Genomic DNA, 24,977 nt, shown 5'->3' with positions numbered 1-24,977 from the left:
TAAGATACCCATAAGAAAGGGTAAGGGTACATTAAAGGTATATTAAAAAGGCAGGGGATCCATGAGAAACCAGTAAAAAGTGAGTCATGACTTTAAAATATTTAATATTTGCATAAATACTTAGTCGCAAAAGAGAACGTCTGAATTCCCATATTGGTTAAAAATAAAATATTTCTTTCCTCTAGACTGTGTTTCTTGTCCTTATTTAATTACTTATCAGGATTTCTTATTGAAATTTAATAATTAAAATTTTGCTTTCTAGAAATATGTGAGCTCATATTTTCCATGAATTCTACTCGCTGCTCTTCTTTGACCATGCTTATAATGTTTTATCAGTTGAAAATTTATAGTAATTGGCTGGAAACACCTTTTGTCTTAAATAAACGTCTGACAGTTAGAACGGATTTCCAGGTTGCACGGGTTCAGTTTAAAAATAAATTCGGAATATGGGCTTTGTAAGTAGAATAGAGGATTGAATCATAATAATGACATGCATTTGACAACCTTTTAATTCCTCATTTTGCACAACATAAATAAAAATTACTTAGTCTATGTCACTGACGAAAAAATATTAATTTTTAAACAATATTTCAGAAATATAAGTTTTTATCAGAAGAGCAGCACTTAATGCTTGTTAAAAAAGAGAAATCAGAAAAATTATGTTTAGAAAAAACTATAAATAGATAAAAAAAAGGGGGAGTTGTTCAAAAGTGAAGCAACCTGGACGGGTGGGGGTCCCCTCCAAAAGGTCCCACCTTATCGTGGTGGAGGGGTTTAAAGCTCCTATTCGTTGAATGAATCGATAGAAAGTTTTTTCTTCGAAATTCTGCTATAAAAATTGTTTGATGAATGGGAGCTGACCAAGTGGACCTACGTAAATCAAAAGAAATAAAACAGAAAATGTATTAAGAATTCTAAGTGTATCGCTGTTTAAAAATTGCTTGTTACCGATAACGTTATTGACCCAGAAAGAGAATATTTCTGATTACATAACCCAACTTTTTCACCATAAAATAGGGACCGGAATAAATTCAGCGTCACAAGCGAGTCCTAATAAAATTCAAGACCCATAAGATAATAATAATAATAATAAACCCGTTTCTCTATAGATTAAAAGTAAGAAATGGCGACCTTTGACCTACACCTCGGGAATCATTGGAAATTACCAATGCGGATTCCAGAAAGGAAAAACAACGACTGACCAATCACTATCAGGCAGATCTTGGAAAAAACCAAAGAGTATAACATTGACACATACCACTTATTTATTGACTTTAAAGCTGCCTAAGACAGCATCGACCGAGGAAAATTACTTGAGGCTATGTTGGAGTTTAACATCCTAAAGAAGCTAATCAGCCTCACAAGAATGACACTCAAAAGAGTTTCGTGCAGAATAAAAATCTCGTCAAGTCTCTCTGACCCATTCTTCACCGAAAAAGGCCTGAGACAGGGTGATTCCCTTTCTTGCCTGCTGTTTAACATAGCTTTGGAAAAGGCTATTAGAGACTCTGGTATCAACACAAATGGAACAATCTCACAAAGAACTGTCCAACTACTCGCTTTTGCTGATGATATCGACATAGTTGGAAGAACAAAACGCTCAGTCATTGACGCTTTTGTAGGGCTTGAGAGTGCGGCGAAGGAGTTGGGAGCAGTTATAAATGCAGACAAAACCAAGTTTTTGATCGCAACAAATAAAACTCCTGATCGATCTCCTCTGGAGATAATGACTTACTCTTTTGAAACTGTTAACCAGTTCAAGTACTTAGGAACCTTCATCTCTAGCCACAACAACCTGAAAATCGAAATGAATAACAGAATTTTCATGGCTAACAGAAGTTTCTGCGGCCTCAGAAACCAACTCAAATCCAAGTTCATCAGTGTGAAGACAAAGTTAAACATCTACAAAACTTTGATCAGGCCTATAGTTACGTATGGAAGTGAGTGCTGGACCCTAAACAAAACAGAAGAGGAAAAACTGCTAATTTTTGAAAGAAAAATTTTGAGGAAAATCTTTGAATCTCTTCAAGAGAATAACGTAATGAGAATTCTTTACAACCACGAAATTTTTAAAAAATATGACAAATTCGGTGGGTCCGACATTGTGAGAACTATTAAAGCATCACGCATTAGGTGGCTGGGCCCCCTCTTCAGAAATTCTCTGCCGTCCCTGCCAAAAAAGTGACTTTTTCCACAATTGAAGGGACGAGACGTAGGGGACGACCACCTACAAGATGGATAGACGATGTTGAAAAGGACCTCAAGCTATTGGGAGTCAACCGATGGTGGGCCGTCGCACCGGACAGGGCCAGATGGAGGAAAATCTGCGAGTCAGCCTTGGCCTCAGCCTTGGGCAAAATATAGAAAAGTAACAAACTGAATAACATTTAATAATGTTAATTAAGTAATTCATACAGTATTTTGAGTTATTTCTTTCTCTGAATAAACATACCTTTATTTCAATGGATTTGTATAGCGGACTACCAAAAGGAGATTTCACAAAACTCGTTAAGCATTGACACCAAACGGAAACGATGTAGAAGACACCAAACCTTCATATGATGAAATCTTGAAATCATTTGAAACAATCCGATAGTAGATAATGCACAAGATAAATGTGTATCAATTGCTATTTTAATTATGTCTAGCTTTTGTGAATTTAAAACCTGTTGTGTGTTGTTTATGTATTTATAATGGTGATTTTTGTATTTAACGAATTTTCCTTATAAGGAACTTTTTATCTAGATTTAGCGACTTTGTTAAATAGAGGTCCGACTGTATTTAAAATATCTATATGAAATCATTGAGTAAAAAAGAATCAAGTAAAAAATCTATCGCAAAATGATAAAAAAGGACTGTTGCCATTTATAGACAAGAACGATTTAAAAACCGTTAGTTAAATTTACGGTTTTACCTCTATTAAGAAAACTATTATGATAATGAGAAATTGATTTGGAGAAGTTCCCATTAGAAAGATGGAGTTAGGAAAGATTTTCAGTCATTAGCAGATGACATTAACGTGTTCAGGGAAAATAAACATGAAATTATTTCTTTAATTAGGTTATGCAATCATCCAATGATCCTACGTTTTATCTCTCATTATCGTATTAACTAGTCGAAGTGAAGAAGTTACTACAAATTATTAAAAGTTTTCTCTTTTGAGTTTTATCAAATACGATGGCCGTAAAAGCTTTTATTCCAATCTTGGTTAACTCGCACTTTAGTTTAAAATTTCAGATATCATGTGTTAGAACTATTTCAAAGTCTCTCAAGTCAGCCACGAAACAGCTAGTAAAAGGTAAGTTTATTGAAAATCGAAAAAATATGAAGGTAATTTTGAGAATTGAAGTTCATTTCTTGTTTTCAAAATTGCTCAAATTTAAATTGAGTTGATTTAATCGAACTGATTTAAATATATATGGCACTTTCATATTGTTATGTGTGTGTATATGTCATTTTCATATTGTTGGAGAAATACAATATTCAATGTTTTGTCATTTTGCATAACGTGATAGAATTGATTATTTATTATTATTTTTAACGTGCTTAAAATGATGTATTCTAATTTATTAGCAATTTTACTTTCAAATCTGGAGTGTTGTGATCTTCCCATATTGCAATATGGTTTAATATTTATTTACTTTAAACATTAGTTCATTAAATATTAAAATTTCTAATTTTCTTTCCTTTAAATGGTGAATGTTTTTCTTTTGTTGACAGGAAAATTAAAACAGTATATAATTTTTTAATAAAAATATACAATTTAATTAAATATTGAAGTATATTTCTTCGCTAAATATGAATTTATTTTTAAATAAAAGGTGATGATTTTTAAAATATCAGGCTGCTTTAGTGGGGTAAATTCTTTCTGAAATATAAATAAATACTTTTAAAAATTAAAGGAATTTTTTGAAAACTTATTGTTATTTTCATAAAATTTTTACTTCAATATTATTTAATTTTCTCAAACTGAAATAGAAATAATTTTCCGTTAAATTAAATTAAAGTAATTTATGAAATTTATAAACGCTTTTTTCTTTATTTCTTATACATTTCAATTAAAAGAAATAAACAAGCATTTTCAGGAGAAACTTTTTAAAAATAAAATTGAAAAAAAACCCCATTTTTCCAGCTAAAAAATTTAAAATTAATGAACAAAGGTTCTTGAAGAGTTTATGTATTTAAAATGCAAAACTAAACATTTTTCAGTTTAAAAAAAAAAAAGAAAAAAAGGATTCGAACTGAAATTTAGAAAAATCCACATTCATATAGTTTAAAAAAACAAAACAAAATGAAATTTGGATGATTTTTTTTCCTATTTAGGACATTAAGTTATAGATAATTTAGTCAGTAAGTTATAAACATTATATTATATAAGCACTAATTTCTTAAATGGTTTTATTTCTAACATGTAAAAATAAAGATAAAAAAGAAGTAAAAAGACACAGGTTATCCATTTGAAAAAAGGCTGTTGTCTATTTTGTTTCAGTTTGAACTGTGGGTTAGATTTTTTGATTCTTGATTAAAACAATAAAAACAAAAGTATCATTCAAATAATGAAATTCTCTTTTATTCACAGCTCAAGAAGTATTTATGGAATCTCACTGTTCCCATATCTCAAAAATAAACTCACCAACTTAATGCATAACAAAATTAAAAGTGAAAAAAGGAATTGGGTATAATATAGCCTACGTCACAGGTTGTGTTGTTCCTACTAAATTTAACCCATGAAAGGCATTTTCTGCGAGCCTAACTTCAAGCCACAAATAAACAAACGAAGTGTTCGATCGTTTAAATAGCTGCTCGCCAGATTTTATTGCATTATAAAGAAAAGTTATTGAAACTAAATACAACTAAATAAACAACAACAACTAAAACAAATAACAACAACTACTAATAACAATAACTAAATAAACAACAACTAAATTCCATTCGTTTAGCATTGTGTCATATGTTGTTCCTACTAAATCGAAGTAGCTGTGTTTTTTTCATATTATACCCAATTATAAAAAAGTTATCAAACAGCAGCGGTTGCCATAGCAACGCATGCAATGACGACGCATGCGCACTGTTTACTATTACTCTTTACGGAATTGTTCACTATTACTCTTGAAGAAAATTAGAAATTAATTACAGCAACAGGGTTTAGGAAGTCCGTTCTCCTAGCGTGGAAACTTCTATAATTTATACACTGGTGTTAGAAATTAAGAGAATTTGCAAACTTGGCCGATTACCTCTAGAACTACTGGACCGATTTTAATGAAATTTCATATGTGCATACCTAATACAAAGCAAATAACCATTCGACAATTGTAATACACACGCATGATCGTTTGTAACACTCATTGGAGTCGGAAGGTATGGAATTGCCGCAGGACAATTCAGACCAATTTCCACAGGAAATAAGCTGCCTGATTTCACGTATGAAATCACGATTCAAGTCCTGTATAAGAGGGAACCATATCCCCTATTAAAACCATTTTTTTGTTGTTTATTCTGCAACCGCTGTTTCATACCTTCCGACTCCAACGAGTGTCACGAACGATCATGCGTGTGTATTACATTTGTTGAAGGGGTTTTTTGTTTTGTATTATGTATGCACACATGAAATTTCATTAAAATCGGTCCTGTAGTTCTAGAGAAAATCGACCCAGTCTGCAAATTCTCTTACTTTCTTACACCAGTAAAGAACAAGAGTAAACAGTTAGCGTTTTAAATTGAAAGCATCGAACGTTGTCTAATTATGGAATGTGATAAACATTAAGAAACGTTTCAGAAAAAAGAAGACCATCAACAGAGCAAGATGTTCCGAAGCCCACATCGGATTATTACATCAGAGATATGACACAAGAAGACATTCCTAAAATTATGGAAATTAGAAAAAATTTGAAGATTCATGATTGCTACTCTTGCTTGCAGACGTGGAACAAAATCCATCCGCAGGGTATATTTTTAGCTGAAAACAAAAGAGGTAATAACTTTCTTTTTTGCATAAACTGCATCCTGCAGAGGGTGGTTAAAATTTAAACCGAGGAGTTATTTGGAAAGATTTGAGTAAAATTTGACCCGAATATATTTTGATTGTATATGTTGATTGGTATGTTGATTGATATTTTGATTGTATATGTTACTGTGAATGACCGAAACAGGTGTTTTTATTTTATAACCGTCGTTGAACATAGAACCCAATGTTTGGGTTTACAACTACTAATGTTCAATTCCGTAGCCTCGTAACTTTGAACTCAATCCGGAAGACAAGGGAACTCCCGAATCAAGTGTTGGGAAAAATTTGCCTTCGTAGAGGACTTTTTGATAGAACTAACTCGCATTTGCGTTGCATGGAGAGGGAGATCACGAGAACCTCCATCGGTTAGCCTGATGGCAAAGGGACTCTTAACCACGTCTACCATTGAGGATATTTCACGTCTGCACTATGGTTGGTGCAAGGCGGATGCGGATTCGTATCGATCCACCATCGCTGGGCTTCGAACCCGGTTCACCTCATTGGAAGGTGAACGCTCTATTCCCATGAGCCACTGCGATTCGTAATTGGTGGTGGTTGACTTCTACCGGTGAATGCTCTCGTGAATGTCAGAAATATATAATGGGTCTAGTTAAGTGCCACTGCCCGGTATACATTTGACCGGCATGCCCTACACCAATGTTTTTTTAAGATTCAGTGGCACTGCCCGACTTGCATTCACCTGGTATAGACTACGCTGATGTCTTTTAAGGTCAAGTGCCACTGAAAAGTACCGGTACTCCCAACACTGATCTTTCTCCCAATCTATCCTCAGCAGATATTAAAATATCGAATAAATATAATAATATCAACGATTAAATTAATATCAAATCCGATATAACAAATATTTCGGACATTCACCAAAGCAACGATGTGATTGTTGACATTCACCGGTGAAAGTCGACATTCTCTTGATTTCTGTCCTTCACGGTAACATATAGTATATATTATTTCAGACGGAAAAAATAGTTTTAAATTTTCGCGTCCAGTGGCGCAGTAATAAATAAAAACAATAGTTCAAAAAAATCGAAGGATAACATTAAATTTTATTTATTTTTACACTAGTGTACTTCTTAAACTTACCTTGTCGGTCAAAAATATGCTCTCGGTTACACGTGGTTTAGCAGTACAGCACATTCTATTGGCATAAATTCAAACGATTCTTCGGAGAAAAAAAATCCCAGCCATATGTGATCGTTATTACATTTATTTGAAGTTTCATTTGGAAGATATAAAAAATATCACGAGTTACGAGACGCTGATTATCGTCTGCTTAATTTTAATCATTCTGTATGATACTCTGAGCGAATGGGTTGGAGACTCTAACTGTTTCGTTTTAAATGTTTGTTTGCACCATAAGAAATGTGATCTTTGAAACAAATAAAGAGGATCAACCGGTTTTATTACATGACGAGCTTCGCTTCTTGTTTTTACGAAGAAGGTAACATCTTCAGAACCAGTTTATGTTTTTATGCAGAGCAAAGTTTTGGCTTTTTATGAGGCAAATGTTTAAATTTTTGCTAGGTTAGGTTTTGCTATCTTAGGTTAGGCTATCTTAGTTTAGCTCGCTTGCGTTTTTGCCAGCTTAACAGTTAGATTAGTTTCATCACAAAATGAAAATTTGACAAGTTGTCCATTGAATGGAGTTGCTTAACGTTATAGTCCCGCAGTGGATTGATCGTAAAGACACTGTTCCCAGTGAAACACCGAAGTCAAGCATCACTGGCTGCTGTCAGTAAGCGGACGGGTGATAACTTTGTTCAGCCTGCTCAAGGATCGAGGGGGGGGGCGGTATCGGTCCTCATTAAACTGTTCTACCATAAAGTGCTTGACTTGGCGTGCAGGTCGTCGGGCTGCCAAAGAAGGAGAGCAATCCCCTCTACAGAGGATCAAAATTGCGATGGCATGTCTTCGGATCTACCTCAGGGATGTTTCCCAGACCTTCGCCAATAGCCCATTGTGCAGCTCTAGTGCGACGTAAATAAAGTATCTACGTACCTACCTTAACGTTTTACACGTTTTTCTCAATAAAACTACAAAAATGTTGATTGTTTGCAACAAAAACGTATCACTAATATTTTCGAAACGAGCATCGATTTTATTCGATGTCTTATAGCGTGGGTTCAAAAGAGTAGTTAAGACTTTAAGGGGACTCTAGAAAAGTACTTTAAGGTTGTTTTCTAGAGGAGGGTTAAATTCATGAATTCTGGTATCGAAGAATTACTTATATTGCTGACTCAAAGTATGATATTAACGAAGTTATACTATTAAAATTATTTATTTAAATTTTTTTTAAACATAAAGCTGATATATATTTCATATGTATATAAATTTTTTTAACATGTTACTGATATTTTTAGGACAGATTGTTGCAACGGCTGCATTTGTTCACAATACAGATGAAGTATGCATTGGCGGCCTTGTTTATGTTGATCCAGAATATAGAAATACCGGCCTAGGGAGAAAGGTAATGATTAAAGCATTTAAAAGCGTGTCCCGAAAAACGAAACGGTGTTATTGTAACATGTTTTGAATTTTTTTTCCTCCACGTTTCGAAATTAATTACGAAATTCATTAACAGAGGACGCTGGTGATTGAGACAAAAATATAAAACACTGTTTTCGAAATAGCTATCAATTGCTGCAACAACGTGAAGCTGTCTGAAAACGAAATAAATTCGATATACTTGGAAATATTTCAGTTTGAATAGTCTTATATGTTGTAAAAACACTGTTCTTTGGTTCGCGAAGCGCTATCTGTTGAGAAGCTAAAGCAACAAGTAACACAACTTCAGGAGCACCCATTTCTGCTCTTTCTAACAAACCGTTCGTTGTTTTTTCGATAATTTATTTTAAATCGTCGGTTAATTTTGGGAATACCCGGTATTGAAAGGTGAAATACGATCTAGCAACTAAGCTAGTTGCGATGTCTTTAATTCAGTTTTTCTCTATAATAAATCGTCATATTTATTTCCCTTCACTTTTTTACTAGGAATCTGAGAATATTTTTCAATGGCTAGATTACGGCAAACCGTGTTTACACAGTGTTAAAAGATTTATATACATATCGCAGCAATAATCGTTGAACAAACGTATAAATTAACTTTAATCGATGCATTCACGCAGTTCAAAATTGATCCTCATTGAATTCCCTAGTGTTGGAACAGGGATCCCCTAACAATCTTAAATGGAAACCCTTTTATATTGTATATATGAACGGAGGTAGCATATATATTCTGTCAAATATATATTCTCTTCTATATATATATAAATATATATTCTGTATTCTGTTTCTCATCCCGGACTTAATTGGTTAATCGAAGCAAATTTTGTGCCTGTTCTTTAGTTATGGATAGTCACTGAATAGGAGTATCTATAGTTCGTCTGAAGTAAGAACTCCCCTAGCCATTCGTCTAGAACCATGGCGGTGACTATGGTAACGAGGTATAACTATTTCAAGTAGGGGTGTGGGGTCATTGTTTAGGACAGGTTTTGACTCGGTTCGGCGAGAGAAAGGGAATCTTTTTCTTCAGTATATTGTGTTAGCCCCAGAGTTAAGAGAAGCTACCCTCCCTGAGATGAGCTATTCTTGTTTCCATGGCAGCAGACGGCCTCAGACTTTGTGGAGTGGGGAGTTCTTACAGTAGACAAACTATAAATGTAATCAGTTTACTCTATCTTACAACATTAATGTTTTCTATTATACGCTTATGACTGCTCACTTGCTTTAGCAAGTTTTATTTTAGTAACTTATTGCCAACGAGTACAAAGAAATGCCATCAGTTTTGGGACAATATTTGTAAATAAAATATGCGTCTGAGCGTCTCCCGGTTGGACGCATTTCCTATTCTTGACACTTTTCCATTCTTCGTTACACATTTTTGGTAAATCTTTTTTCCACTCACGCAAGTATATTCCACTTTTTTTCCGTAAAGCCGTGATGGCTCAGGGGATAGAGCACTCGCCTTCCAATAAGGTGATCGGATTCGAATCCCAGCAATGACGGGTCGATACGAAATCCGCATCCAGCTCGCACCGACCACAGAGCTGACTTAAAATATTATCAGTGGTAGACGTTTCATGGGCTAGAGTCCCCTTCCATGTAGCGCACATGCGGGTTAGTTCCATCAAAAAATTGTCCTCCACAGAGGCAAAATTCCTCCCAATACTTGATCCAGGAGTTCCCTTGTCTTCTAGATTGAGTTCAAAATGACAAGGCTACGGAGTGGAACATTGGTAGACATAAACCCTATATTATATAGTATTATTAATCCTATATTACTAGGTATTATATTTAATGACGGTTGAAAAATAAAAATTTTTTATGTGCTGTCGTTTAGAAAAAATAAGATTTGCCGAAAACATAATAAGCGAAGAGAGTGGAAAAGTGTGGAGAATGAAGAAATCGCGCTAGTTTGGGACGCATACTCAAAGAGTGCAGTGTTGTAATGTAATATAGATTATATAACTTTGATTTCAGGTTCTTGAACTAGGTGTAGGAGAAGTCAGCCAGGGTAGAATCCTTTGCGGAAATGCAGTCAAGAATATGGCACAAGTCTATTGTGACATCATCGTGGGAGCCCCTAGAACCGACTACACCCTATTCAAGAATGAAACATCATGTTACGTCAATTACAATTCGCTCTCAGAAGATCTCCCACCAGGTGTCGCCCTAAGACCCTATCAAGACGATCACTTGGACTTGGTGAACGCATACGACTACAACCTAATGGGCTATGATCGCAGACACCTGCTGGAATTGAGTTCTAGGGAAGAAAACAGTCAGACATTTGTAGCTCTGAATGGTAGGGAGTGTGTGGGTTTCGGTTCTGTTAAGTTGAGTTGCATGGGTGCTGCTCGAATAGGACCTCTCTACGCAGATGATGCAACAATTGCGGAGGCATTGTTGAAAAATCTTTTAAAATCATTTCCTCGAGGGAGAGGGATTACGATGGTGACACTGAGTAATAATTCTAAGGCGAATAATCTTATGACTAAGTTATCTGTACCTACAACCCGAGAATTGGTTCAAGTTTTTTCTCAAAGAAGACTTGAAGTTGATACACATAAAGTTTACGCACATTTTGATGTAAATTTCTGCGTCTTTTAAGCTTTGAAGTCCAGACCTACCTATCAAATGCACTATTTTATAGCGATGTACAAGCTGACGTTACTGCACTAACCTCTCAACTGGAAATTCATCAATGATCCACCAGATCCAAGGATCTTCCACGCTTTTCTATTGGGAAGGGAATACGAAGCGCCCAATAGGAATAGTACGAATTTGTAAAATGTAATTTTAATTAAAAGTTTAATTTTCAATTAAGAGTTTAATTTGTATTAAATTATTTAATATTAGTTGAAAAAATTTCGAATGGTAAGGTATGCATATTTTTAATTTAGTTCAAAATATGCAAATTTTATATGACAGATTACAAATTTTGAACGAAATCTGTCGAATAGTTCTTGAGAATCTGTATATTTAACGTTTGAACATTGAAAAACTTAAAAGTACTCTGATCTCAACAATTTCCTTCAAATTTTGTATTTTCTTATTTAAAATTAAATTTTTTAAAATGTTGTAAAAAATTGCTTACCTTTTTTTCGACTAAAGTTAATGTATATGTATAATAATGTATATGTATAATAATTAATTTTTAAAAATTAAATTTTATATGGAATCGTCTTTGGATAATAGAATTTGGTAATTGTTTGCAAAACTTTTTCGATCCATTTCAAAAGTTCTGGAAATATTAGGAAAATGAGCAAAAAACAGATTTTAATCTTAATGGTCCAAACATTCGACCTCCCACCTTCCAAAATAGGAAAGTTTTCGATTCGGACCTTATTTTCCAAATTGTGGTTTCACTCCATATCATATTTTATAACCGTCGTTGAACAGCTGACACCAATTTTGGGTTTACGACTACTAACGTTCAATTCTATAGCCTTGTAATTTTGAACCAATCCAGAAGACAAGTAAACTCCTGGATCAGTGCCCCCAGAGGTATGATTTGTAATGGGGACATGGAGGACTTTGTGACCGAACAGATTTAACATGCATCAGTCACCATTTACTACACAGAGAGTCTTCGGCATGCGGGGATCGAACCCACGACCTGTTGGACATGGGCCCAGTATCCTACCAACCAGGCTATCCCGGCCTCCATATTTTGGGGGTTAAGAGCTGGAATCTGTCATAAAAAAGCATGTTTATTCAGAGAAAGCACGTTTTCATGCCAGATTACATAACTTAATGAATCGCTTGCTTTAATTCATTAGAATATTTAAGATTAAACATTCGGACCATTAACATTGAGTCATAGTACGTGTAAATCCGATCAGTAGATCAAAAGTTATTCAGAGTGTTTACTTTTTATTTTGCACACTGTACCTTTCTTTTATAGGTCATTTTGCCTTGATGGTTTAAAAACTAATCTTTGTAAAATTGGAACGTTTCAAAACAGTAAAAGTGTTTTCATTACTGAGTATTCTTTTGAATTGCAAAATAAATGATTTTTTTAATATGACATTTTAAAGATTACACCGATCGAGCTGTGTAGGGGTTAGGGAACTGCCCTTGCACCAGAAAGGTTCTGGGTTCGAATCCCGGGCAAGGCATGGATGTTCTTTCCTTCTCTGTACAATCTGTCCTTACTGTGGGAGCAACGTTGGCCCACCTAATATACTGCCCCTGCTTAAACAAATCTGCCCTTCACATGCCTGTATGACCTAGGTCATTCTCCAGGTGCGCATTGGAAAAAAAATTTAAAGATTACCGTTTGTAAATTTCGTTTGAAGTACAGTTGAAAGTGAATAATTCCGATTTTTTATCTTATCCTAGAATTCTGTTCATTGTTCAACTTTTCTGTGCGATTGTTAAAGATGCAGCCCCCGCACCACCCCAAGACAAAAACTTTGAAAGTAAAAATCAATAATTCCATCTTGAACCATTACATTTTTGATGGTAACGAACATAAGTAACCATTACCCCAATGTAGGAGTTTGGACGGATTTATAATGGTTCAACATAAGATTAGAAACTTGTTTTGATGGTTTGTTCGTGTTGAACCATCAGAAATTTCCATCATAGTTTCTTGGAAATCAAACGTTGGAACGATCTTGAACCACCGTCATCCTAACGTATGAATTCGGACTGATTTATGATGGTCCAACATAAAATCAAATTGCTTAGATGGATTCCCCAAAACCATCAAGAATTTCCATTAAATTATCATGGAAATGTATTGTTCTAACCATCACTGATTGATGGTCAATGAGAATCAAATTTCTCTTGATGATTAACCATCATAATATTAAAGTAGTATTTTCCATCGAGGAATGATGGAAGTTTGTTCGCATATCAAAAACCACGAACGCATAATGAAAAATGTTGGATGATGGTGACCATCAAAGGATGTTGGACCATCGTGAATCACCCTGAAACTAACATAAACCATCAGAATGTTTTTATGGGACCTTTGACTTGTGTAAGCATTCGGCACTTCGCGGAATGTGATGAAATCGTAAATTTGGCGAATAAAATTGTGTTCTGGCAAAAGTATTGGCGAAGGATTTTTTCCACTAGAAAGAAAAATATATATTTAACTCTATCCTCAAAACTAAGCCAAAATGAATTTTTCTAAAGGAAATCAGTATTTTCATTCTTCAATCTCAACTTGTACTACATTTGATCTTTTGTAATTTATAACCATTGTGACTTTGTATATATCAAAATTTTCAATAAATACCTGCTGACTGGTTTCTTTCCTAGGCTGGGGTGGAGCCGGACCAGTAGCCAAGCTTTGCGCTATATGGTAAAGGGTCCATAACGACGCAGGTACATGTCCAACGCTAGGAGAAAAAAAAAGTATTTCCATTCAATTACAGTGATTTTCGTTAGTTGCGTCGCATAACCAATTAGAATTGAGTCCAAGTAATATAAGCCTGAAACAAACTACCTTAAACTAGTTTTCTATAGGAGGAAAAAATTAATCATAAAAACTTGTTAAGATTTGCATTTTTCGAATATTAGCGAATACTTTTGATATTTGGATTACCGTAAGGTTATGGGGATCTCCCAGTAACTCAAAAATTATAAGATAAAACATTATGCGTAGCTGCCAACGTGGATAGGAAAAAAATCCAGAAGATTTTACGAAATAATATAAATTTCATTATAATTGCTGCATAATGTACCAAATATTTTACGCACACGGAAGTTTAGAAATTTTTATAGACATCAAAATGGAAAAACTGCAATATTTTCCAGTTATGATTGACATTAGACATACCTCAAATGTTATGTATTATGTTTGCTCATAATTTCAAATATTAATAGGCATTCAATTCATCAAAGATAGTTGAAAGATTTTTATAACTAATTTAAAAAGAGAGTTCTGAATAAAAACAAGCTAAGCATTTTAAAACCAAAAAGTTATGCACTGATTTCTATAGACGATACTTATATAATTTAAATTAGTAATACTTATTCAGTCAATTTTTGGAAATCAGGAGAATTTTAATAGACCAGGAGAAACTGGCTTCCAGTAGAATTGGCAGCTGTCTAGAGATATCTATATGATATCTCTAGACATATGATATCTAGAGAATGATATCTAGAGATGATATGATATCTAGAGATGATATATATATGATATCTAGAGAAATGATCAAAGAACATTCAGATATTAAATGTTATTGATGTTGTTATTATTTCTTGAATTATTTTAATCTGAAATTGAAGATTTCTTCTTTCAGTTAGTTCCTCAATATTCCGTCATTGAAGATCATTTCTTCTTTCAGTTAGTTCCTCACTATTCCGTCATTGAAGAACATTTCTTCTTTCAGTTAGTTCCTCAATATTCCGTCATTGAAGAACATTTCTTCTTTCAGTTAGTTCCTCAATATTCCGTCATTGAAGAACATTTCTTCTTTCAGTTAGTTCCTCAATATTCCGTCATTGAAGAACATTTCTTCTTTCAGTTAGTTCCTCAATATTCCGTCATTGAAGAACATTTCTTCTTTCAGTTATTTCCTCAATATTCCGTCATTGAAGAACATATCTTCTTTCAGTTAGTTCCTCAATATTCCGTCATTGAAGAACATTTCTTCTTTCAGTTAGTTCCTCAATATTCCGTCATTGAGAACATTTCTTCTTTCAGTTAGTTCCTCAATATTCCGTCATTGAAGAACATTTCTTCTTTCAGTTAGTTCCTCAATATTCCGTCATTGAAGAACATTTCTTCTTTCAGTTAGTTCCTCAATATTCCGTCATTGAAGAACATTTCTTCTTTCAGTTAGTTCCTCAATATTCCGTCATTGAAGAACATTTCTTCTTTCAGTTAGTTCCTCAATATTCCGTCATTGAAGAACATTTCTTCTTTCAGTTAGTTCCTCAATATTCCGTCATTGAAGAACATTTCTTCTTTCAGTTATTTCCTCAATATTCCGTCATTGAACAACAGACCCAATTTTTTTGAGTTTACGTGTACTAATGTTCAATTCCGGAGCCTTGTACTTTTGAACCTAATCCAGAAAACTCCCGGATCAAGTATTGGTAGAACTTTTGCTTTCGTGGATTGCTTTTTGATGGAGCAAACCCGCATTTGCGTTACATTAAGAGGAAAACCTAGTCTGACGGCAAGGTTACTCTAACCCATGATCCTTCTATCACTGAGGATATTTTACGTCAGCACTGTGGTCGGTGCAAGTCGAATGCGGAATTCGTATCAAATAACCATCCCTGGGATTCGAACCAGGTTCACCTCATTGGAAGGCGAACGCTCTATCCCCTGAGCCACCCATTGAATAATAGCTAATTCAATGGATAGGAGACACTTTTTTTTTAAATAACTAAATTAAAGAAAGGCGAAAATAAAATTCTAAATCTTTTTGGTATGAAACATATTTTACCCAAATTTATTACATTTCCTGAGCTCAGAAGCACGAAGTAACGAATAAAGCACAACAAATTCGCAATGATTTAATTGTACAATATCTTTTTCATTTATAGAACATATTTAAATGTTCATATAAAATTGAATATTAATTTCACAGCATGCAAATTTTAACTGATATATTTGTAAATAATACTTCAAAGAGGTGTGTACTTTTTTAATCTTAAATATAGAATACAATAAACATCCAGTCAGAATAATGCCAGATTTGCACAAAATTATGCAAAAAGATCACCTTTAACATATAATTTCAGATTATTTATTAAAGATGAAGCATGCTAGTATTCTAATAATATAAGTATTTCAAAAAAAAATGCTTTTCTTCAAATTGGTGAGTATCATTGTTACGTTCGGAAAGAGCAAAGAATTAATCAAAACCAACGAACGCCGATTCATTTTTTTGGTGCGGAAGCACTTGTGTTTCATTAGCAACAGCACTAGAATTTATCCAAATTTAAAGTAATTTTGGCTTCTTCTTTCCCTTCTACTGACCTAACTGTGTTATATTTTATTCTTTACAGGAATATTAATTTCAGACTTTTAACGTTTTGCTTAGCTTTTGGACGCACTCTGGAAATTGTTCAAAAATATGCATATTAAGAGAAAACGCTGTATAGTTCCTGACCAAATTATTAGATGTGTGGGGAATTAATTATCGACTATGTCAACCTTCATCTATCAAAAGGTACCTCGTGATGGATTCAAGTTAACATGTCTTATATACTAGTGAATTGGTATTTAATATTTATAGTGGTAGTTACGCCACATTACTCCCCTTCCAGAATTTTATCTGTGATAGAATTCGATGAACAATTACCACTAGTTGATTATTGCTGTTTATTTATTAACTTAAATTTTTGCTCATTATATATATATATTTTTTTTCTTCCAAGCAGTTCGCTCGTTATTTTTTTTTCTTCTTTTTTTTTTATTTTTTTTTATTATAGCTTTTCGCTATTTTTCCCATCATTTTTTTTATAGCTTTTCGCTATTATTATTTTTTTTCTAGCATTTCGCTCATTATTATTTATTAACCGGGAGACTTTATTTACTTCACCGGATTTCTTTTTTTTTTTTAATGCAGTATTTTTTTTTTTTTTTTTTAAGCAAATCAACTGTTTAATGTGGATTCATCCATCAATATTGACTATTTCTTATCACGTCCGTAGGTCACCAATGAGGGGAGTTTAATCTTAGACTATGCCAACCTTCATCTATCAAAAGGTACCTCGTGATGGATTCAAGTTAACATGTCTTATATACTATTGATTTGGTATTTAATATTTATAGTGGTAGTTACGCCACAGATGCACTATAAGATTCTATGTAAAACCTTAATTATCAGGTGATACTATACAGCTTTATTGTTTTTACGCGATAGAAATGGGTTTGCTCTTGTTTATGCTAGTGTACATCGCTGTGCAATGCGTTAAAAATGAATACAAATAAAAAGTATACAAAAAATCTCCATTACATGTATGTTTAAAATATGTTTATATGCATGTATATTTATGTGTGATATAAAAATATTGCATGTAAACTCTTGCAAAGCATGCAATTATTTAAAAACAGCAGCGTGTCTAATAATTTGATCTAATTATTACAATATAATAAGTAATACCTGATATAATAAATATTATATATTCATATAATAGATCGTCTAATTTATCCAATCGTCGAATTTATAATACATATCGCCTAATATGTAGTGAAAATGCTTGTATAATATCCTCGTCCTTTTATTAACTGAAAAATAATTTATTGGAGAACATACATTGAATAAGAATAATTTAAATAGAATCGTTACTGAATAGAATAAATTGATAACATTTACGAACTTTATTACCTTGGGTTAAAATTTCATTCATGCGTTTTCCTACAGTATTATTAACCAGTTTTGTCCCGACTTTATATATTGCAATGATACAAGAAGTGGTTTTATGGAAAAGGTGGTATTATCGAAATTAATTGGTTTTTCCACTGTTAGGGCATTCAAAAAGTCTTTGATAGATCAAAAAGTACTTGCTCCTTTTAATTCTAGTCAGAAATAACTAAATCATTGTGGTATCGGAGAATCTTTTAATTCACCCAGATAAATGAAAATTCTGAAAAAAGTTTCCCGCCACAATGAATGTCTTTGAAAAAAAGAACTGTCCTAAATATATGACGCTGGGCGTTAAACGGTTAAGTAATATCGTATATAACATGAGTACAAAATTGTGAGTAACATGAATATTGTTCGCAAAATTTTTTCAACTCGCTTAAAAAGTTCTCGAGATATAGTGAAATACTCAAAAAGTAAAACTAAGATTAAAGGATCCAAACATTAGAGCTCTCTTCTGATCAAACTATTGGGACCATATTTCCCAGATTGCGGCAACCTATTTCGGTGGTCAGAAATCCTAATCCGTCTAAAAAAGTTCTGTTTTTTCAGAGAAACTATGTTTTTGTGTCCGATTTTGTAATTAAAAATATTGTCTGCGCTTAGTAATTAACATATATTAGGTCTCCTCTTTGAGCCCTTAAGAGTTCTAAAACGCAAAGATCCGATCATTAGATCAAAAGTTATTTAAGGTGGTCTTCTTTTTTTCATTGCATGATCAGTGAAATATCAACACGTGAAGCCTAATTTGAAGATCGTAAAAGTTGGGGAAAGTGCAAATTAAATAAGCAGCAACAAAAAAAATAGACTTCATCAAAAAGATTGAAACCTTACTAACAAATGCGTAATTAATGATGTTTAATATTAATTTGAAAATTAATATTACTATTCAAAATTTCTAACATCATAAAACCATTTTTTATTCTATAAAAACTGTATCATACTTCCTCATCTTCAAATGATGGTCATCAGATTTTCTTCATCTTATTATAATTTATGAATTTAGAATATGTTCAGTTAAGCTATAAAGTATTTAAGTTGAAAACTTGAAAATATATATGTTATACCAACCAATCAAAATTCATTTCAAATCATCAGTACTTATATATTTAAATAGTACGCAATGGCTTCATACAATGCAACTGCAAAATCCGGTAAAATCCTAGAATAGCCCACCTCTGCGACCTCTTGAAATCACGCCAAATTGGCGATTATTGCTGGGATCAACACTGCATTTTGATTATTAGAAAAAACAATTTAAATTATTAGAAATTTATTAAAATATTTTTTAATAGAATAAAAAATAACTAACTTTAATATTTTCAACCGGCACCGCACGAAAAAAAACTGAAAAATGAAATAATAACGATGATTCTAACAGAAAGAGATCAGAATAAAATAAAAATAGGGTAGACTATATTTGAGCGTGCCTCTTGATTCTCGTCAAGTTGTGATCGCGGTTGATCGCCAAGCTGGGCGATGTTAAAACCCAATCGTGATTCTGATTGGCTTAGATTTTAGCGCTATTTTTAAATGTTCAACGGTATATGTAATTTCAGAGGTCCGTTAGTTCTACGTTGGATACCGGCTGATAAGGTTACTTTTGCTTCTGGTCAATAAAATCGAAGGTATGTGGGTAGTCATAAAAAGGGACTTTAGAAAAAAATGTTACCGCCAGTCCGTTACCACAGCCGCCATTTTGGATTCGTATTTCGCCGAATTTATGTGGCGATGGAGGTACACAGATTCTATTCATGATAGATTTAGACAGTATCTAACTGCTATTAGAGAATTCTGCTCACCTAAATCTGAGGATATTAAAGCTTAATGAAGAAGTGAGTTGTTTTTTTCCTTTTCTTTCTGTGCTTACTCCATTAATTTTTGTTTCGATTCAAAATGCATTTTATTAGGTTTATTCATTTTGCTTATATTGGGATCATTGCAATTTTAGAAAGTTATGGCTGATGTTTTGTTGAAATTTTCCAATGTTTTATTGAAATATCACTATGTTTTGGCAGCCATTCCTGTTACCACGGTGTTCCACGCAAACAGGAATGGCGCTAAACATAAGTCACCAATTTCGCCAAGGGGCACCCTCAAGTATATTTTTACCTAAAAATGAAATTAATAATAAATATAATAATAGATATAATAATAAATATAATAGTAATAATAAAGTTCAAAATAATCTTCCCGAAATATCTTCCGGAAACCTAGTTTGGCGAGATTTCAAAAACTTGTTTGGCGATATTTAAAAAAAATCGCCATATGGCGGGCTATTCTAGGATTTAAACCAAAATCGGACCAATTGCTCTGAAATTTCTTAGTAGTGTTCATTTAGTAATTATCTTGTTTGCAATATTATTTAAACAAGGATGTTTAAAGCGAAGACTGGGTAAGTTTTATTCAAATTAAAGTACAGATATTTCAATCACATTTTACTATTTACATTAAAGTATTTAAAATAATTTCAATTTAATAAAACTTGTTGTTAATATGCAAATAAAATCTCATTTTTCCTCTCCTTCTCAAATAAGTTGCGCGAGTTGCGTGATGTAATACAGCGAGTTCCCGATAGGGGAAATAGATATATATTTGTTGAAGAAGCGGACTAGTTGTTGGTAATGCCCAGAATCGGAGTTAGTTCGGAGTTCGACGTCCAAATTGAGAAGGTTCTCTTGATTTTGATCCTGTGATTTTGCGATAGTCGGTCCCATCCGCGCAGGCAACTGATTTTCAACCGTGCCATCCGGCACATTGGATTACTTCTTACAAAAAAGGTCTTTTTCAAGACCATCAACCAATCTCACCATTGTCTTCTTCAAGGCATTCAACTCATCTACAAATGTATGTTTGATTTTTTATACTATTCGATTGTTCAATTATTCAATTACTTGTTTTATAATTCATATCTAAGCTATCACGGAGAAACTTTCCGCCACACGGCTCTTGCCGTCGAAGGCCCACTGGGCGCTGGCGTGACTGTTATCCAGGAGGCTAGGCCTATTTAACGGCGCAGAATAACTGCCCTGCCTAGTGATTAGCTTCGCGATCACTCATTATTTCATTCTTAACACCTATTAATCGTATTGTATTATGGCTAATCTCCATATTAGAGAGCAATCGATGATTTATTTCGGAACTAATTCTCTCAGAGAGAAATATTTAGATGAGGTAGCGGAAATACAGCCTCAAATTGAGAGGCTCAGAACTGAAGAGCAGTGCCCATGCACTAAACATAGAATTAAGGAACTTGAAAGGAAGCGTGAATTCCTATTAAACCTCATAAGCTGCACAAATAACAACTTCGAAAAAACAAATCCCGAAAAACCTAACCTTTCATTGGGATTTTATGATGACTTAAATACGAGTCAAGATGATAAAAACAATATGGCGCTTGGAAAGACGCCACGTGAATCAAATGCAACTCCCACGGGAGAGGATTTTACTATTATTACTAGAAGAGCCAAGCCCAAACCTCCTAAAAAACAAATCCCAATTGAATTAAATAATAAATTCAACAAATTAATTGATCAAAATAATGAAAATCATCAAATCGCATCTAAAATCCCTGTTAAAAATTCGACACTGAAGCCCGGCCCACCAAAGATATTTACGGCCAATCACAGGACCGAAACACCCAAGTCCTCAACCAATGGCAACCAGCCATTGATCCCCAGGAAAATAATTCTCGAAAACATCAAAGAGAGAAATTCAAAGCCAAAACGAAGATTATCGGGGGAATTTAATTATTCCTCCAAAAAATTAAATGACAAAAATAGCGACAAAGAAATTGAAAATGAGGAAAATGATTTCCCCCCACTTCCCCCAAAGGGAAATGATGAAATCATGGACACTTATACACAGGAACACAATGACTACCCTAACATAATACCAACCCAAAACAACAGCCAAAATTACGTAAATGGGGCAAAATTTATCTCCAAAAATAGAACCCCCCCCCCAATCATCATAAAAGATACAGAATTTATTTGGAACAATTTTGTAGAGGAACTAAAAAATATCGGCGTAACAGACTCTAACTATCATGGGTAAATCTTACCCAGATAGCTTCAAAATCTATGCACATGACAATGATACCTGTCAAAGGATCATTAACCTACTAATTATTAAACAGATTAAGCACCACGCATTCATAATCCCGGATAATAAAAAACTTAGAGTAGTTATAAGGGGAATACCCCGCAATATAGATAGAATGAGAATAGAAGATGAACTCAAGGATATTCATGAGCTTAATGCTACAGTCACCCAAATGACTAGGAGGAGAGAAGGTAGTAAAACACTACTCCCACTCTTCCTTGTCACCCTCCCGGCGTGCGATAACTCAAAGAAAATATATGACGTAAAAAGAATCATCAACCTCGATATTACTATCGAAAGATACCGCGGAAAACCTGGCCCATCCCAATACCATAGATGCCAACAGTATCACCACTCGGCAAATTTTTGCCATCATGAACCTAAATGTCTCAAATGCGCCGATAGTCATTTTACATATGAATGCACAAAACTATCAACAACTAAGGCTACATGCGTATTATGTAATGGCGACCAAACGGCCAATAATAGTAAATGCCCAAAAAGACCTACTTATATTCCAAAAAATACAAAACCGAACCCTCGTCCACAATTTTATCCCAACAGAATTATGACAGGAAAATCATATGCAGACACACTAAAAAACCTCGAAAGAGAAGAAACAGAATCAATTAAAAACCAACTAGATGATACACTATCAGATGCTTAAACAATAATAAACCAACTCACATCACTCTTAAGCATTTTTAAAGAACTAAACATTGATCAAAAACTATCGCAATTAATATCAGTCAGTAGCTCAATTCCCAATAATGTATAATACACCAAATAACGTAAAAGCAATAACTATCACCCTGTGGAATGCAGACGGATTAAAATACAAAATTGACGAATTAAAAGTTTTCCTACTGGAATTAGACATAGACTTATGTCTAATCACAGAAACACATCTTAACCCACAAACAAATTTAAACATATCAAATTACGACACATTTAGATGTGATCGTACCAAATATAAAGGCGGCAGGGCCGCGATACTTTCCAAAAGGCATCTGAACGCCAATTATTATAACTCCAATAATAATAATGGCTATGAACAAATTACAATTATTATCCAGCTAAACAACAAGCAATATAAAATCACATCATTATACAACTCACCGAATAATACCCTCAATGATATAGATATAAATAGCCTGTTTAATGATAATACAGAAACCATCGTTGGTGGTGATTTCAATAGTAAGCATACTATTTGGGGATGCCGAAATAATAATAGAAATGGTATAGCCCTCCACAAAATTACGACAAAAAATAATCTAAAAGTGATAGCCCCCATATCACCCACATACTACCCATGTTTCACTAACCACAGACCAGACATACTAGACTTTTTTTATTACCAACTCCAAAACTACCCTTATTGCAGACCTTATGAATGATCTATCATCAGATCACATGCCAGTAATTGCTACAATACCAGGAAAAGTGAACAGTTCTAAACAAACTATAAAAATAACAGATTGGCAACTTTTTTCTAATATATTTAAAATAACAGACCTGCCAGAGACCCAAATAAATAACCCAATAGACATCAATAACTCTATCTTTAATATTAACAAGAAAATACTAACTGCCCATAAAGAGGCTACACAAGAAAAGATAAAAATTCCCCATTATATGAAGCTACCTCCACACATTAGGCAACTAATTCAATATGGAAGCAAAATTAGGAAAAAGTGGAGAAAATCCTTCGATCCACAACTAAAAACAATCATAAATAATCTCAATAAACAAATTAAAAAACAATGCCAAGAACACCGGAATGAAACCTGGGCGGAAAGATTAGAATCATTAAATACGGATGATAATTCCCTCTATAAACTCACAAAAAATCTCAAAAATAATAAAATTATCAATAAGCCAATTCACGACAAACAAGGCCTAGTGTACACGGCCCTTGAAAAGGCCGAGGCATTCACAGATACCATGGAAGATCAATTCTCGGAAAACACGAATAACTGCGATGAAGACTTCGAAAATATTGTACTCAATGAAAACAGACTATTCTTTAACAATAATAGGCCCAACAATAACCCAGAACCTACAGATTTTAATGAAACAAACACTGTAATCAAAAAACTCAAATCTAACAAGGCACCAGGGGGTGACTTAATAACGAATAAAATGATAAAAGCCCTCCCTCAAAATATCATTAATAAACTCATCATTATTTTCAATAAATGTCTAGCATTTTGTTACTACCCAGAAAAATGGAAAGAAGCAATAATTATACTTTTTCCCAAACCACTTAAAGACCCAGTCATGCCACATAATCATAGGCCCATTAGCTTATTACCTACACTAAGTAAAATCCTTGAAAATATTATATACAATAGACTTAAAGATAAATTGCATTTGCTTCCTGATGAACAATATGGGTTCAAGAGCAAACTCAATACAACCAAACAACTAACTAGAATAATTGACTTCATTGGCCAAGGACTTAAAAACAAACAAAAAGCTGCATTTCTAATGCTAGATGTTACCAAGGCATTTGACAGGGTCTGGCACGCTGGCCTTCTTAATAAATTAATAAACCTTAATTTTAACCCAGATCTTATATTTTTACTTAAATCATACCTCCACCATAGACACTTCAAAATCCGATTAAATAATAATACTCTATCAACTAAAAGAATCATTAAAGCGGGAGTTCCCCAGGGAAGCATAATGGGACCAATTCTCTACTTATTTTATACTATTGACTTCCCAGTAGACAAAAACGATTATAACAGTCTGACGGCCTTCTTTGCCGATGATACAGGCATTATCGTTAAGTCTAAATCATTACCCAACGCCATTAATAAATTACAAGAAAACATCTATAATTATGAAAACTGGTGCTCTAAATGGAAAATCGATATAAACGCCCAGAAATCTTATCTCCTCTTAATTAAAAAACCCAGAAACAAAGTAATACAACAAAATCTTACATTCTTCGATAATGATATACCAATAGTCGATAAAGCGACTTATTTAGGACTAACAAT

At 33.6% G+C, this 24,977-nt stretch overlaps 1 protein-coding gene across 1 annotated transcript; it reads left to right on the top strand.

Annotated features, from left to right (window-relative positions):
• The first annotated feature begins 2,982 nt into the window (after positions 1–2,982).
• On the top strand, positions 2,983–11,610 carry LOC122272009 (uncharacterized). The gene is made up of 4 exons (XM_071180956.2): positions 2,983–3,298; positions 5,777–5,971; positions 8,383–8,489; positions 10,502–11,610. Exons 1-4 carry the CDS (start codon positions 3,178–3,180, stop codon positions 11,129–11,131), a joined length of 1,053 nt encoding a protein of 350 aa, XP_071037057.2. The 5' UTR covers positions 2,983–3,177; the 3' UTR covers positions 11,132–11,610.
• Positions 11,611–24,977: the final 13,367 nt, after the last annotated feature.

The sequence above is a fragment of the Parasteatoda tepidariorum genome, chromosome 8, assembly GCF_982258835.1.
Source record: "Parasteatoda tepidariorum strain Cologne lab strain chromosome 8, Ptep-v5.0, whole genome shotgun sequence".
Taxonomy (NCBI): Eukaryota; Metazoa; Arthropoda; class Arachnida; order Araneae; family Theridiidae; genus Parasteatoda; species Parasteatoda tepidariorum.
Note: the sequence above shows the minus strand (reverse complement) of the source record. Positions and strands in the feature narration are given on the sequence as shown.